General features: G+C 57.0%; 1 protein-coding gene across 1 annotated transcript; it reads left to right on the top strand.

The window, feature by feature from the left end:
• Window positions 1-2,524: 2,524 nt before the first annotated feature.
• On the top strand, window positions 2,525-15,000 carry TGM5 (transglutaminase 5). The gene is made up of 13 exons (XM_060277507.1): window positions 2,525-2,534; window positions 3,213-3,389; window positions 4,939-5,190; window positions 6,017-6,135; window positions 6,735-6,863; window positions 7,600-7,777; window positions 8,540-8,678; window positions 8,994-9,097; window positions 9,611-9,850; window positions 12,049-12,393; window positions 12,475-12,635; window positions 12,905-13,038; window positions 14,534-15,000. The coding sequence occupies exons 1-13, from the start codon at window positions 2,525-2,527 to the stop codon at window positions 14,706-14,708; spliced, it is 2,163 nt and encodes a 720-aa protein (XP_060133490.1). The 3' UTR covers window positions 14,709-15,000.
• Window positions 15,001-15,437: the final 437 nt, after the last annotated feature.

Below are 15,437 nucleotides of genomic sequence, written 5' to 3'. Positions count from 1 at the left end.
ACTTTGGTTTAAGAATGGACTTCCAGAACAGTTTAAGTTCATAAACCAAGATAGCACTGTATCAGTTTTAAACTGTGGAACTCAAGGACAAAAGAAGGGCCTGCAGGACCAGGCCAATGGGGGCCCATCTAGTCCAGCACCCTGTTCTCAAGGGGCCAACTAGGGGCCCCGAGGAGAAGCCTTGCATGTGCAGGAGGACCTTAGAATCATAGATTCATCGAGTTGGAAGAGACCACAAGGGCCATCCAGTCCAACCCCCTGCCAAGCAGGAAACACCATCAAAGAGCTGCAGTTCTCTTCCCTCTCGTGGTTTCTAGCAACTGGTATTTGGGAGCACTGCTGCCTCCAGGTGTGGAAGGGCAGCAGAGCCATCCCAGCTAGGAGCCTTGGACAGACCTCTCTTCCTCCCCTTAAAGCCATCCGGGTTGGCGGCCATCCTGTGGCAGGGAGTTCTATAGCTTCACTATGTGCTGCAGAAAATGCTCTGTGGGGTCCAACTGGCTGCCCCACTGAGGGAGATCCCCTTGCAAGGCGCTGAGGCACCAAAGGAGGCAAGCGGGGGGGGGACTATGGGATGGGGGTGGCACTGTGACACAAAGTCCTTCCCTTCTGTCTGCAGAAAGACAGAGAGACAGGCAGAATGACAGGCAGAGTTGCTAATCCACCAGCTCAGGCATTCTTGGCAGGGGAGGGAGAAGGAATCCAGAAACCACAGTGGCTCAGCCTTTGTCTCCCAGGCTGGTCCTGGCCTGCCCACCACAAAGCCCAGGGCCTGAGAGGCAGAGAGGGCAACTCAGGGGCACTTCCTGCTCCTCCGGCTGGTGGGAGACGCCTGTGGCTGGGATGGCCCAGCACCTAGCAGTGGGGGGGGGGGCAAAGCAGCCTTGCAACGGGGGGGGGGAGAACCTGGGGTCCTGGAGCAGGCTGCAGCATTCTCCTCCTGATAGGGCTTCTCTCCTCTGCAAGCACCATGACCCTTCCTCCTCCACCAGGCTCCTCTTACTACACATGGGGAGCCAGCGAGGGCCACATCCTGACATCTGTGGGGGATCCTGGGAACGCCCCTTTGCCAAGGATGCCGGGAACTGTAGCTCTGCGAAGTCAGCACTCTTAACAAACTACGCTTCCCAGGACCTTTGGGGGCCGAGAGGGGAGGGTGCACTGGGCCCTTTTTGAGGAAGAGACCACCCCCCACATTCCACAAGGGCAGAGCACCTGCTTGGCATGCAGAAGGACCCAGGTTCAGTTCCTGGCAGCCCCTCCTGAGAGGCCTGGGAAACCCCAGGGAACTGCTGCCAGTTGGTGTAGACAGAACTGAGTGAGAAAGGCTAGTGGTCTGACTCAGGGCTTCTCTGCAATTCCCCTTTGCCTGCTCTTTCCAGGCAAAGGTCTGCACTTAAAAGCTCTGGGTCTGAGTGCTCTCTCTCTCTCTCTCTCTCTCTCTCTCTCTCTCTCTCTCTCTCTCTCTCTCTCTCTCTCTCTCTCTCTCTCTCTCTCTCTCTCTCTCTCTCTCTCTCTCTCTCTCTCTCTCTCTCTCTCTCTCTCTCTCTCCTTGCTCTTCTGTCAATTCAGCTTTTCAGCCCTTTTTGGTGAACTCTGAGGACTGGCGTCTTCCTTTATTGTTAGGGCCGTAACTCAAGATAGGGCAGCCAGATGAGGGGGGAAGAATAAGAAGATCGGAAACCCTCAAGAGTAAGACAGAGAGAGATGCTGCCAGTCAGTGCCTGCCAGGCAGAGCCCTCCAGGTGCTGCTGAACTACAGCTCCCGTCATCCCTGGCCACAACCCACGCAGACTGCTGCAAGCAGGGACTCCACAACACCTGGCGGTGACCCCAGCATTGGCCCCGCTGAGTGAGATGGGCCAAGGGCAGGTTCCTGTGAAGGACCAGAAGGGCCTCTTTGGACCTCCATCCCGCAGAGCAGCTGTGCGAAAGCGACCTCTGGGTGGCGCTACAGCAGTGACCCCCCCCCCCACAAAAGGCTGGGCAGTTGGCCACTGGATGCGACTGTGGGCTGTCTCCTGCAGGGAGGTGGGGTCTGCCCCGACATTGAGGTCCATCCACTGCTGTTCCCCACCCCCGACCAACGGGGACCATGTCCTTTGAGGCCCCATGTCTGATGCCCGGTAGCAGCATCTCTGGGTAGGGCTGGGAAAGGCTCCCCTGCCTGAAACCCTGCGGAGCCGCTGCTGCTGCTGCCAGCCAGTGCAGGCACACTGGAGCAAGAGAGAGCCAGAGCCTGACTCGATGCAAGGCAGCTGCTCCCTCTGTTCCCACGAGGAGAGGAGAGCCGGGCAGGTGGGGCGAACATTTCTCTCAGCAAGTGCCCGTCGCGCCCACACCTGGCCTGCTCCTGGGATGCTGCTGTGCCAAGAAAGTTGGTGACTGAGCAGGAAGGTGAATCGTTCATGCCGTGGCTGCTGCCACACCTCCGCCTCTCTGGCTCCGGCCTGCCGGGAAGGAAGGAGGAAGGCGGGCAGCAGCCTGGAGGCATTCCTCAGGAGGCGCTTGACAGAGCAGCAGCATGGCCGCAGGTGAGTCCTGGCCTGCGGGACTGGCGGGGGGGGGGGGGAGAGTGGGATGGGGAAGGGGTGAGCCCAGGAGGAGAGGGAGAGGGGGGCAGGCTCTGCTCCTCCCAGGCTCTCCTCAGCCCCCCTCTGCATGCCCTGGCCCCTTCTCCTCCTGCTGCTCCGGCTCCCCTCCCTGGGGATTTCAGTGGCCGCAAGCAAGGATGGCTCTGCTCTTCCACAGCTGGAGCCAGCAATGCTTCTCAGTATCGGTGGCTGGGAGAGTCCTTCTGGGCTTCCCATAATGGGCATCGAATTGGCCACTGTGAGAACAGGACGCTGGGCTAAATGGGAGCCCCTTCTGATCCAGCTGCTACAGGGCTCTTCGTAGTGTCTCATGGTTGCTAAATGGAGCCTCCATGGACAGAGGCAGTCTAGCTTAGAATTGTGGAGAGCAAGAGTGGGAGAAGGTGGCTTTGGGGGTTCTTAAGCAGAGGTTGGGTGGCCATCTGTCATGGATACTTTAGTGGTGATTCCTGCATTGCAGGGGGTTGGACTAGATGGCCCTTGGGGTCCCTTCCAACTCTATGGTCCTACCTGGGGGCTTCCCAGAAGAAGCATTCCGCTGGCCACTGAGAGAACAGAATTCGATGGGCCACAGCCTGGCCCAGCAGTCTCCGCCGATGTCCTTTTGCTCTTCCCTAGACCTGCAGCTGGCGTTCATCACTTGGCACAGCACCGAAAACAACCTGCAGCACCGCACAGCGGAGATGGGGGGCCAGCAGGTGATCGCACGGCGGGGGCAGCCCTTCACCATCACCCTCCACTTCCAGGGCCGAGGCTACCTGCACGGAGACTCCCTGCACCTGATTGCAGAGACAGGTAGGAGCAGGTGGGGAGGAGGAAGAAGAAGGGGCTTGGCCTGGGGTCTCCAACCAGCCCTGCCCTGCCAGTACTTCACCACCCCCCATGAGAGGAGAGGAGATAAAAGAGGATGAGGCAATTGCATGCAGGAGAGGGCTCTTGAAAGCTCCTAGCCAGGATAGCTCTGCTCTGCCTCCAGTCGGAGGCTGCAAATGTTTCTGCATACCAGTTGCTAGAAGCCACAGGAGGGAAGAGATCTCTGGGGCTCAAATCCTGCTTGCTGGTTTCCCACAGCCACTGGAGGCTGGACTAGGTGAGCCACTGGCCTCCTCCAAGAGGCTCTTCTTCTGGCCCCGAGCCCTCACCACGTCCAGGGCAGCACCATCCTTCCTCTCAGGAGGCCTACCCAGTGGCAAGGGACCTGCTGCAAGCCCTGGGGTCTCTTCTGGCTCCTGTGGTCTGCCTTGTCCCCTCCCTGTCTTCCATCTGGACTGCCTGGCAAATGCTGCCTGCCTGGGTGCAACCAAGCCTGATGAGGAACGGTTGAGGGAGTTGGGCATGTCTAACCTGGAAAAGAGGAGATCTGAGAGGAGATAGGAGAGCCATCTCCAAATATCTGAAGGGCTGTCACATGGAAGATGGGGGAAGCTTGTTTTCTCCTGCTCTGGATGGTAGGACTCGAACCCATGCCTTCTAGCTACAAGAAAGGAGATTCCAACATCAGGAAGAACTTTTGACAGTAAACGATTTCCCTCGGGAGGCTGTGGACTCTCCTTCCTTGGAGGTTTTTTTTTAATAGAGATTGCATGATCATTTCTCCTCTATAATCTAGTTGAGATTCCTGCATTTGACCCTTCCAACTCTACCATTTGATGATTGCTGCCCTGAGTCAACCAAGGCCATTGGAGCTCCTGGAGTGGGAAGCTCAGAGTTCTGCCTGCCAGCAGGTGCCAAGGGAGTCCCAGACCTTGGCGGAGACCCAGTGGGGTCCTATTGCCAGCAGCAGCAGCAGCAGCTGAAAGGGTCTCGTTGAGCAGCAGCGGCTGCTGCAGACAAAAGCAGGAAGCAGGGCCTCTATTTTACGTGTTCATTATTGTATTTATATCCCACCCGTTTCTCCATGGAGCTCAAGGTAGTGTCTGGCCCAAGGTCACAGCCAGTGAACTTCATGGCTTTATGGGGAATTTAACCTTCGTCTCCCAGGTCTTAGTCCTCCTCTAATCCCCACAACAGCATCCCTGTGTGGTAGGTTAGACTGAGACAGGAAGTGACTGGCCCCGAAGGTCACCTCGTGAATGTCATGGTTAAGTGTGGGGTCTTGAACCCTCTTCCAGGTCCTGTCTCTGTTGCTCTAGTGCAGTAGACAGCATGGGGAGGGGGCACGATGGCCCACCAAGGGCAGCCTCTGCGGGCAAGCCAGTTCCCACCTTCTGTGATGGCAGCTCCCTTGCAGTCCAACCGGGCCAGCTCTTCCTGGCTGCTCAATGCCCCGTTGGGCTGCCTTGAACTGGCCTGACCCCCTGCGAGAGACCCTCCAGCTCCCCTTGACTCCCCCCTGACTCTGCAGGGCCTCAGCCAGACCAGCAGGCGGGGACACAATCCATCTTCCCGGTGGGGCCAGGACAGCCGGACTCGAAGCGCGCCTGGAGAGCCACCGCCAGCGCCGCCAGCGGGCCCCGATCCACAGACGTCGTTGTCCGGCCTCCGGCTGGGGCACCCATTGGGCGTTACCAGCTGAAGATCCGAGTCGACTCCGACCACACCTCCAAGTTCTACTACCTGGGGGACTTCATCCTGCTCTTCAATGCCTGGTGCCCAGGTAGGGGGTGGAGGGCCCTTGGGGCGGTTGGGTTTTAATGGGTAGGAGAGGAGATATTAATGGCAATTTACCCCTCTAGGCCCCCTCTCTAATTGTATTTCTGCCTATCAGCAACGCAGCTCTGTGGACTCTGCCCCTTCTCATGCTCACTAGCAAGAACAGGCATGTGTTAGCTTGGGCTGCTAATCTCCCCCATCCCTGCCAGGCCCCCCCCCCCAATGTTTGGCTTTGCTCAGCCTTGCAGCGGAAGAGTCCTGGGTCTGCATCTGGGGGCAGGGGCTTGTAGCATCTCCCTTGGACCTTGGAGCATTGGGGGGCTTTCCTGGGCCTGGAGGGGAGTGGGGCCAGTGCACCCATGAGGCAAGGGGAGGCAACTGCCTCAGGCAGCAGGATCCACAGGGGCAGCAGACTCTGATGTAGATCTTGATTCTTCCATTCTTCCTGAAATGAAGCTTGGAGGTGAAGCTGGGTCCCAGGAGGGGAAGGAACCTCAGAAGAGCCTGCTGGATCAGGCCAAGGGCCCACCTGGCCCACATCCCGTTGTCACTGTGGCCAACCAGATGCTCCAATTGGGGAAGCCCACAAGCAGGACCAGAGTGCGAGGGCAGCCCCCTCCCCTCCTGCGCTTTCCAGCAACAGGCATTCAGGAGCATTGCTGTCCCCAGCTGTGGAGGCAGAGCAGAGCCAGCCTGGCTAGTGGCCCTCGAGAGCCCGCTCTCTCCTCCTGGCCTAATCCTTTCTCCAGGCCCTCCAAGTGGGTGGCCATCACTGCCTCCTGGAGGAGGGGCTTCCATACTCTGACCTGTCCCCCTGCCCTGCCTCTCAGATGATGACGTCTACCTGGAGAGCGAGCTGGAGAGGGAGGAGTACATCCTGAACGAGCAGGGCCTCATCTACCAGGGAAACAAGGACTGGATCCGCCCAGTGCCCTGGAACTTTGGGCAGGCAAGTACCTAAGGCAAACCCCAGTGCCGGATCAGGCCAATGACTCATCTAGTCCCATTCCCAGTGGGAAGCCCAAACAAGCAGCTCCTGAGACCAACCACCTTCCCCCACTCTTGTTGACTACACTAAGGTAGAGTGGCTCTATCCAGGGAAGCTCCACTTAGGGTTGTGCTGCAGCAGGCGCAGCCTCCCCTAGGGCTGGCTAAAGATGGGGCTCTGAAGGCATGACTGGACTTCCAGCTGACCTCTCCATCCCTGACCACTGGCCTGGCTGAGGCAGCTGGGAGTTGGAGTCCAGCAAGTGGTGGGGGGGGGGAGCCACAAGCCCCAGCCAGACAAGGCCCAGCCCTCCCTCCCTCCTCCAGTTCCCCTTGGCCCCTGCCCAGAAGAAGAATCCGGCCAGGCCAAGCCAAAGAGCAGCCTGCATTTGTCCGAGTTTGCTTATGTCAGGCCATTGCTCCATCTAGCTTATTATTGCCCACACTGGCTGGCAGCAGCAGCAGCTCTCTGAGATTTCAGTCAGGAGTCTCTCCTAGCCCCACCTGGAGCAGGTGCCAGACCAGCTGAGCTGGATCCTTCTATCTCCTCTTCCTCTGCAGTTTGAGGAGGGCATTGTGGGCATCTGCCTGAAGCTGCTGGACAGGAGCCTGCACTTCTTGCACGACCCAGGCAGGGATTGCTCCTTGCGCAACAGCCCTGTCTACATCAGCCGGGTGCTGAGCGCCATGGTAAGAGCTGTTGGGACTCAGGGTGGGGCTGGTGGGACCTTGTGGGATGTGGGCCCAAAGCAGTTGGCTGGACTTGCCCTCAGCCAGGAGACAGTGCAATGGAGCATGCGCAAGAGGCGTGGCCTTCCCCATGCCCCACGCCAGCCAGCCAGGAATTCAGTGTACAGGCTGTTCCACATGGGCTTGCCGTAGCTTATTTCACTCATAAATCACTTCCCAAGCAGCACCTTGAAGCCATTTCACAACACAGCAAAAACCATTAAAAACCCATTAAAATGAAAAACAACTGCATGTACACAAACACTTTTCCTTCCCCTGGAAAGAGCAGGCGCATGGCAGGAGTGCTCCAGGCGACTGGGGGCCATGCTCTGAGAGGCTCCTGTTTCAACTGCTGCAATGCATTGTGGGTAGATAGGGCTGCCCTTGCAAGAAGCAGCTGCCAGAACATTCACTGGTTTGAGACTCCGTTCTGTCTGAAACAAAAGGTTTGGTGACCCAATTCCTCTCCAAGTGACAGGTAATGACATAGGCTGAGGCGGACAGGACAGCTCACTCTATGATTTAACCCCTTCATGAACTAATTAGCTTCAAGCACGCTAGAGTTATATGAGGCTGCAACTCGACAAGGGGCAAGTTCAAAGTACTTTGGGAGGCTCAGTCGAGTGGCCGTGAGCTTGGCTGTGCCTGGAGGGGCCCTCTGGCACTCATGGGGCTGCCTCCCCCCTCCCCCCTCCAGATCAACAGCAACGATGACAATGGGGTCCTCCTGGGCAACTGGAGCGAGGACTATTCTGGGGGCGTCCGCCCCACTGAGTGGAGTGGCAGCATCGCCATCCTGACCCAGTGGGACCGCAGCGGGGGCCGGCCGGTCAAGTATGGGCAGTGCTGGGTCTTTGCCGCCGTGATGTGCACAGGTAGGGACGGGGAGCAATGCATGCTGGGAGCAACTCCCCAGGGAAAGGTGGAGGCCTCTGCTTCACCTGCAAAGCCAGAAGGGAGAGTGCGGAGGGGACTGTCCGGCTACTATTTGTCAAGATCCTTGTGTAATGAGGAGTAGCTGTTTTTGGAATAGGAAAGTGATAAGTTGCATTTGGGAACACGAACTTCCTCACCTAGCAAGGAATTTAAGAAACACAGCTTTTTTTCCTGACTGCAAACTTGTGGAGAGCTTGGTACTTAAGGGGAGGTGGACAATGGAGGGGGGGGGCAAGTAGCAAAACACAGGGCGACTTTAAATACCATCGGTGAAAGCAGATGGCCTACCTGGGCCAAAGGGAGAGGCAGGTTTTCCTTAGGGGGAAAAACGGGGGGTGGGCCAGCCAAGTAGTAGGCTGGAGAAATGGACCCCCAAGTCCCCTCTGATGCACACACAGAGAGAGACTTAACTCTTGGGGCCCAGAGACTGGGCAGATATGGGGGTCCCTGTAAGAGCCTCACCCCAGCTGCTTTTTCACTGCAAGCTGAAGCTGCTGCTGCTTCTCACTATTAACATGCTCAGAGGCTAGTTACAGGAGCCAAGTGCAGGATCCCGGCAGAATTGGCACAGCCATCCCTTCTCTGGGGGGGAGAGGGGAAAACAGCAGCACTTGGTTCCACCAGCAGAAGCTGAAGGGCAGCGGGTGGGGAGGGGTCACAGCTGCCCAGGACGCCACCCAGCTGCACCCTCCTCTCCCCAGTGCTGCGATGCCTTGGGATCCCTTCACGGGTGGTGACCAACTTCGACTCGGGGCACGAGAAGGACGGGAACCTGATTATTGATGTCTTCTATGACAAGGCCGGGCACCTCCTGCCCACAGAGAGCAAGGACAGCATCTGGTGAGATGGGGCTGCCTCCTGGGGGCCCCTCCCCCCGACTGCCAAATCCCCTCCCCCCCGACTGCCCCAGAGCGCATGAAGGCCCCTTCTTCTCTGCATCATGTGATGGAGGGAGGACCACCATGACTCAGGGGCTCCTTCCCAGGGATGGAGTGAGGCAAGGGCTTTCCTATCCTATTCCTGCATTGCAAGGGGTTGGACAAAATGACCTCTGTGACCCCCCCATGATGACCCCAGAGATGCATCTTACCACAAACCACACCCCTCCCAGCTAGCGAGACCACCTCTTTGGGCTCTGCTTGTCTTCTGCTGCAGGAACTTCCACGTGTGGAATGAGTGCTGGATGGCACGGAGAGACCTTCCCCCAGGCTACCATGGCTGGCAGGTCCTGGATGCCACCCCCCAGGAGCGCAGTAATGGTGAGTTTCCTTCGCTCCTCCTTCCAGCCTGGCCTAGGCTTGGCCTGACTGCTTTCCCATCATGCCTCACTGTGTCTCTGGGGGACCTTGGTGCGCCAGGGGCAGCTCCATGAAGACGCTGAGCCAGGGTGTGGAAGCTGTGAAAAAGGCAAACGTCATGCTACAGATCTTTAGGGAAGGAACTGAAAATAAAACTCCCAGTAATCTAAGGTGAGACCACATTTGGAGTACTATGTACAATCCTGGTCACCGAAAGGATATTGTGGAGTTGGAAAAGGGTCAGAAAAGGGCGAGTGAAATGATCAAGGGGGTGGAGAATCTCCCCTATGAAAGAAGGGCAGGGGTATGGATGGATCGGGTGCTCGGGTCCAGTTTGTGGACTCCCAGAGGTGCTCAGGTCCAGTTTGTGGACTCCCAGAAAAGGCATCTGGGCAGCCACTGTGAGAACAGGATGCTGACCTAGATGGGCCCCTGGACTGATCCAGCCCTGACGTTTCTCTTCCCTCCTGGCAGGGCTATACTGCTGTGGGCCAGCCCCTGTCAGAGCCATCCGGGAGGGAGAGCTGGACCTGCGCTTTGATGCCCCCTTTGTGTTCTCCATGGTGAATGCTGACCGCGTGGCTTGGCTGCTGGACGGGGCAAGGAAGGAGAAGCTCCAGTGGGACACCAGGGCTGTTGGGAACAACATCAGCACCAAATGCGTTGGGAGCGATGAGCGGGAAGACATCACCAGCGCCTACAAATATCCAGAAGGTAGGGAGGTGGAGGAACCCATCCTGCACCTGGCCAGCTGGCCTGACTCAGAAGTTGTCATCCGGATTCACCATTCCTGCAAGTGGTTACAGAGGAGCAGAACAGATTGTTCTGGCCTGGAGACAGAGCCGGTGGAGAGGCCTCTTGGCCAGCAGGCCCCTAAATTGCAGGGTGCAATTCCCTCATCTGAAGGCTGTGAAATTCTCAGCCAGCATGTCTGATCCTGCTTGTGATGGTGGCAGCAAAGCGCCTTTCGTGGCTGGGGCAGAGAGAAAGGCAGGAAGCTAAGAGGCTGCCGCAAGCACCACGCGGGCGAGCCTGAGGGTTGCTGCACTGTCAAGGCAGTTGGCTGGGGTTGGGCTTTGTGGCGCATGATTCTTCTTGTGATTGGGTCTTCGAGGGCCTGGGGCCACAGGGCGGAAGCTGGCGCTGCAGAAAACCTCCAGCAGGTGGAGCACCAGCCTCAGAGCACCAGCTGGGAGCAGCTTCTTGGCCACTAAACAGCAGCTGCAAAATGCCTGCAAAAAGATCCACATGGAACCACAGTGGGGTCATCTGGAGTCCCTTGTCAGCAATATGCTGGTGACACACAGCTGTCCTTTACGCCAGCAGGTGGCCAGTGGAAGTGCTGGACTATTGTCTTGCCTTGATAATGGACCGGATGAGCACCAGCCAACTGAAGTTCACTCTGGATCAGGGCGGTTCCCTAGACTGGATGGCTGGGAGGTGGCCTTGATGGGGTGGGTACACAACTTGGGGGAACGTCCGGATCAGGTGGCCTCAGTGGCCTGGAGTGCTTTCCATCAGCTTCATCTGGTGGCCCAGCTGCGCCCTTATCTTCTGTTGTCAATGCTCTGGTAACCTCTAGGTTAGACGACTGCAACACATTATAGGTGGGGCTGCCTCTGATGAGAGTTCAGAAACTTCATCTGGTGCAGAAGGGAGCGGCCAGGTTGCTCACTGGGGAAAGATGGTTTCAGTATATGATGCCAATCCTGGCCCAACTGCCCTGGCTGCCAATTTGTTTCCAGACCCAATTCAAAGTGCTGGTGCTGACCTATAAAGCCTTCAATAGCTCAGGATATGACCAACCTGGACCCTGCGATCATCCTCCGAGGCCATTCTTCATGTGACTCCTCCGCAAGAGGTCCGGAGGGTGGCTACATGAGAATGGACCTTTTCTGCAGTGGCTCCCTGCTTGTAGAATGCTCCCCCCAGGGAGTCCTGCCTGGCGCCTTCGTTACATGTCTTTAGGTGTTAGGCAGAAAAATCCCTCTTCTCCCAGGCCTTAGGCTGGTTAAACAATCTATGGCTTTTTAAAAGTGTTTGTTACTGGTTTTTCTGCTTTTTTTTGTTACGTTATGTATTTTGTGTTTTCGTTTTGTATCTTAATGCTGTAAAAACCACCCTGTGATTTTTGGGTGAAGGGCGGACAGTTTATAAATTTAATAAGTAAATAGGTAAAGGTAAAGGGACCCCTGACCATTAGGTCCAGTCGGGACCGACTCTGGGGTTGCGCGCTCATCTCGCATTATTGGCCGAGGTAGCCAGCGTATAGCTTCCAGGTCATGTGGCCAGCATGACAAAGCCGCTTCTGACAAACCAGAGCAGCACACGGAAACGCCGTTTACCTTCCCGCTGTAGCGGTTCCTATTTATCTACTTGCATTTTGATGTGCTTTCGAACTGCTAGGTTGGCAGGAGCTGGGACCAAGCAACGGGAGCTCACCCCGTCACAGGGATTCGAACCGCCGACCTTTTGATCAGCAAGCCCTAGGCTCAGTGGTTTAACCACAGCGCCACCTGGGTCCCTAATAAGTAAATAGAATAACATAAATAAATTCAGGGCGGCTAACCCTGCTAGTTCTGCTCTTCCTCCCTGGTGAGAGACTAGAACGCAATTCCAGTTGCTGGAAGCCACAGGAGGGAAGGGGGCTGCTCTTGTGCTCAAGGGTCCTGCTTGCTGGTTTCCCCTTGGGGCATCTGCTTGGCCCCTGTGAGAAGAGGAGGCTGGACTAGGAGGGCCTGATCCTGCAAGGGTCATCTTATGCAGACTGCAAGTAGGCTAGCAGAGATCTGGTGCCTCTGATGGCTCTCAAACTCCCCTCCCCGCCCTCAGCCAAGCTCTGGATGGGGGTGGGGGGGTGCCTCACCCCGTGTACTCACTGGCCTTGCCTTGTCCTTCCTTTCTCCCCCCAGGCTCCTCGGCAGAGCGCCGCATATTCCTGAAGGCTCTTGGCCAGAGGCAGCCGCTCAGCCCCCCAGTGCGATACAGGTCAGGAGTCCTTCCAGTTGCGTTCTCTGCCCCTGTGGACGACAGCTTCCGGGAGCCGCCAGCCACGGTCCAAACCTCCCTGAGGCTCCGGCTGGTGGAGAGTCCTGAGGTGGGCCAGGACATCCAGCTGGTGTTGGCGGCCTGCAACCTGGAGTTTGCCCACAAGGAGCTCAAGCTGAGCCTCAGCGCCCAGGCTGTGCTGCATGATGGCCACCCACGGCCGCCCTTCTGGCAGGAGACCCTGTACCTCTCCCTCCGCCCCAAGGAAGGTAAGGCCAGCTGATCGGGAGCTGGGCAGGCCTCCCAAGGCAAAGGAGTGCCGTCCTCCTCTGACACGGGCCTCTTTGCAGAGAAGGAGCTTCCCTGGAGGATCTCCTACCAGCAGTATGGGCAGCAGCTGGGAGAGGATAAGCAGCTTCGCATCATTGCGCTGGGCGAGGAGAACACCACCTGGCAGAAGACCCTGGCAGAGAAGACCATCACCATGGCCAGCCCCAGCCTGGACATCCATGTAGGCACATAACCTCTGGGTTGGCGGGGGGGGTAGTGGGCTGCTTGCCTGGGAGATGGGCAGCTACCGTGGGGTCCAGTGAAAGTTTTCCAAAGGCTCTGTTCCTGGGGGCAAAGGAGCCAAGACACATGACCGGCTCCCTCCTTGGCCCATACGTCTGCACCTTATGTGGTTTGGGTGGGGAACTAGGCAAAGAGAGGGCTGGGGGTGGGCAACTGTCCCAAAGAGCCACCCTCCCTTCTGCTCTAACCACTTGGTCCTTGGCACAGGTGTTGGCCTCCGTGGTGGTGAACCAGCCCTTCCCGATCCAGGTGGTGTTTGCCAATCCCCTTTCAGTGCCCGTGCACAGCTGCATCTTGACCATGGAAGGCAGTGGGCTGGTGAAGGGCCAGCCCCAGATACAGTGAGTAAGGGGGCAGGGGGCGGGTAGGCGGATTGCAAGACATCCCTCCAGGCGCCCACATGCAGGGGGGGAACAGAGTTCCACAATCCCATCCTTGGCAGCAAAATTTAAAATGGCAGACTGTAAAACTTTGTTCAGGCAACAACTTTGGAAGGAAGTAAAAGAAGACTGGCTTACTTTATAAGCATGCACTGGATCACAGCAACAGCAGTAATAAAAGCTATGTAAGCAAATACTTACATTGACAGTATAACCAGCTGGCATCTGCCTGGCACAGGCGACATCTGCCCTCTTTGATGGTCAAAGGAAGAGAGAGGAAGTGGAAGTACTCTATGCTCCTCCCTCTCCAAGAGAGGAGGGGAAGTGGCATCACACAGAGCCCTCTCTACCAATTGCATTTCTATGGTCTGAGTCTCTGCCTGTCAGCAATACATCTCTGTGGTCTTTTGTTAGGTTTGGCTGCTACTTTCTCACAGGGGGCTTTGGGGGGGGCAAAGGGGGCAGTGGAAGCTTCCACTCCCAGCGCTTGATCTCCTGGAGGAAGTGCAGGCCAAAGGATGATTGTTCACAGTTCTGCACCTCTGCCTTTTGGAAGATCTTTGGGGCAGGCTCCTTCCCCCTGGTGTGTGTGTGTGTGTGTGTGTGTGTGTGTGTGTGTGTGTGTGTGAATGTGCGAATGTGCACGTGGCCCCTTCCCCTTCCCCGTGCAATATCAGCTCTGGAGCCATTTCTGAGCAGGAGCATCCCTGGAAGTCAAGGGCCCAGCAATACATTCCGTTGCCTCTCTGGCACCGTGAAACTACAAACAGCAGATAGACCTACGAGCAGGAAAAGATATTCACAATGTGCTGAAAGAGTCTTTAGAAAAAAAGGAATAAGCAACCATACAAACTGGAAGATTTATCGTCCTTTCTGATTTACAAGAGCCCTTTCTGATTTACAGGAGCGTAGCATTGGGGGCCAAGGCCTTTATTGCCAGTCAGGGAGGGAGATGCTGTATTTTGTCGTGAAGGGGGGAGGAGGAGGAGGAGGAGGAGGAGGAGGAGGAGGAGGAGGAGGAGGAAGAAGAAGAAGAAGAAGAAGAAGAAGAAGAAGAAGAAGAAGAAGAAGAAGAAGAAGAAGAAGAAGACCCTCTCCCACAGGGACCTTCTCTTTGGTCAAGAAGTTTGGATGGCCACCTGTCAGGGACAGAATCATAGAATTGTAGAGTTGGAAGGGACCCCTGAGGGTCATCTAGTCCAACCACCTGCAATTCCGAATCTCAACTAAAGCATCCTTGATGACAGATTATTTATTTGTTTTCTCCACTTCAGTGGGTTGGACTAAATGACTCTTAGGGTCCCTTCCAGCTTTACACTGCTATGATGTATGCCTCCTTGGCCCTGTGAGTGCCCCCACCTCCCCCCCACCCCTGGCCATTTGGGGCTCATCACTGCCTCAGAGCTGTGCCGGTCCCTTTGGTCTCCTCTTTGCCAGGCTCTTCTTCTCTTTGCAGGTTGGGGCCCCTGGGCCCCCGGAAGCAGACCAGTGTCCGGCTCCAGCTGACGCCCTACAAGAGCGGCCCCCGGCAGCTGCACGTCACACTCAAGAGCAGCCAGTTCCCCCCAGTCAAGGGCCACAAGCAGCTGCAAGTGGCCCCCCGCTCGGGATGGAGGTGTCGCAGGGACTGACTAAGCCGGGACCCCTGGCAGCGCCTCAAGGGCCACGACTGCTCAGACCCCCTCTGTCCCCTCCTATAAAAGTCTGCATTCCCACCCATCGCCGCCGCCTCGCCGCCGGTTCCTTCTGCCGCCGCAGACCCCCGCCTCTCCCCGTCCAGGAAGGGGGCGGGAAGCGCAGGCAGCAGCCCTTCCCGGGAAGACTCCTCGCTATCCTGCGCCCCTGTCCCGCGCAGACACACCGTCGCTGGTGGAGATTGAGACGCTTAATCGTTCGATCAATGTCATAAAAATCTGCGGCTTACAAAGAGAATAAAACAATTATTAGGTTGTCAGTAAGAGCAAATCTTTAGAACAAAAAATCGGCAATAAACTATCGCGTGTGCACAGGCTTTCCTGAACCAGAATGTCTTGCGCACCCTCCTCTCCCCAGTGATGCGAGAGAGGGCGGCGAAGGCGCCTGCCTGAGGTCAAGGGGCAGGGAGTTCCAGAGGGTAAATGCTGCCGCACTAAGAGATCGACTTTTTAGAAATGCATGACGGTTTGCGCGGCGCCACCTGCCACCTGTGGCCTGTAGGGAACACACCTGAGCCGCGTCCCGCGAATGGGGAAAACCACACGAAGCGTGAGAAAACGAAGCCAGCAGAAAGCAGCCCGCCCGGTAACAGGCAGCTGCTTGGAAAGGCCCGTCGGAACCGCCCGGCCAGCCACACATGGCAGAGATAAGGGAGGCAGGTGACT

The sequence above is a fragment of the Zootoca vivipara genome, chromosome 7, assembly GCF_963506605.1.
Source record: "Zootoca vivipara chromosome 7, rZooViv1.1, whole genome shotgun sequence".
NCBI lineage: Eukaryota > Metazoa > Chordata > Lepidosauria > Squamata > Lacertidae > Zootoca > Zootoca vivipara.
This window is presented reverse-complemented; position numbering and strand designations above follow the sequence as displayed.

Bases quoted from the DNA above. Each gene is read 5' to 3' on its own strand.
- TGM5 (XM_060277507.1), top strand. The intron at 6,136-6,734 runs GCAAGTACCTAA...CTTCCTCTGCAG, and splicing joins TGCCCTGGAACTTTGGGCAG to TTTGAGGAGGGCATTGTGGG. The intron at 7,778-8,539 runs GTAGGGACGGGG...TCCTCTCCCCAG, and splicing joins TGCCGCCGTGATGTGCACAG to TGCTGCGATGCCTTGGGATC.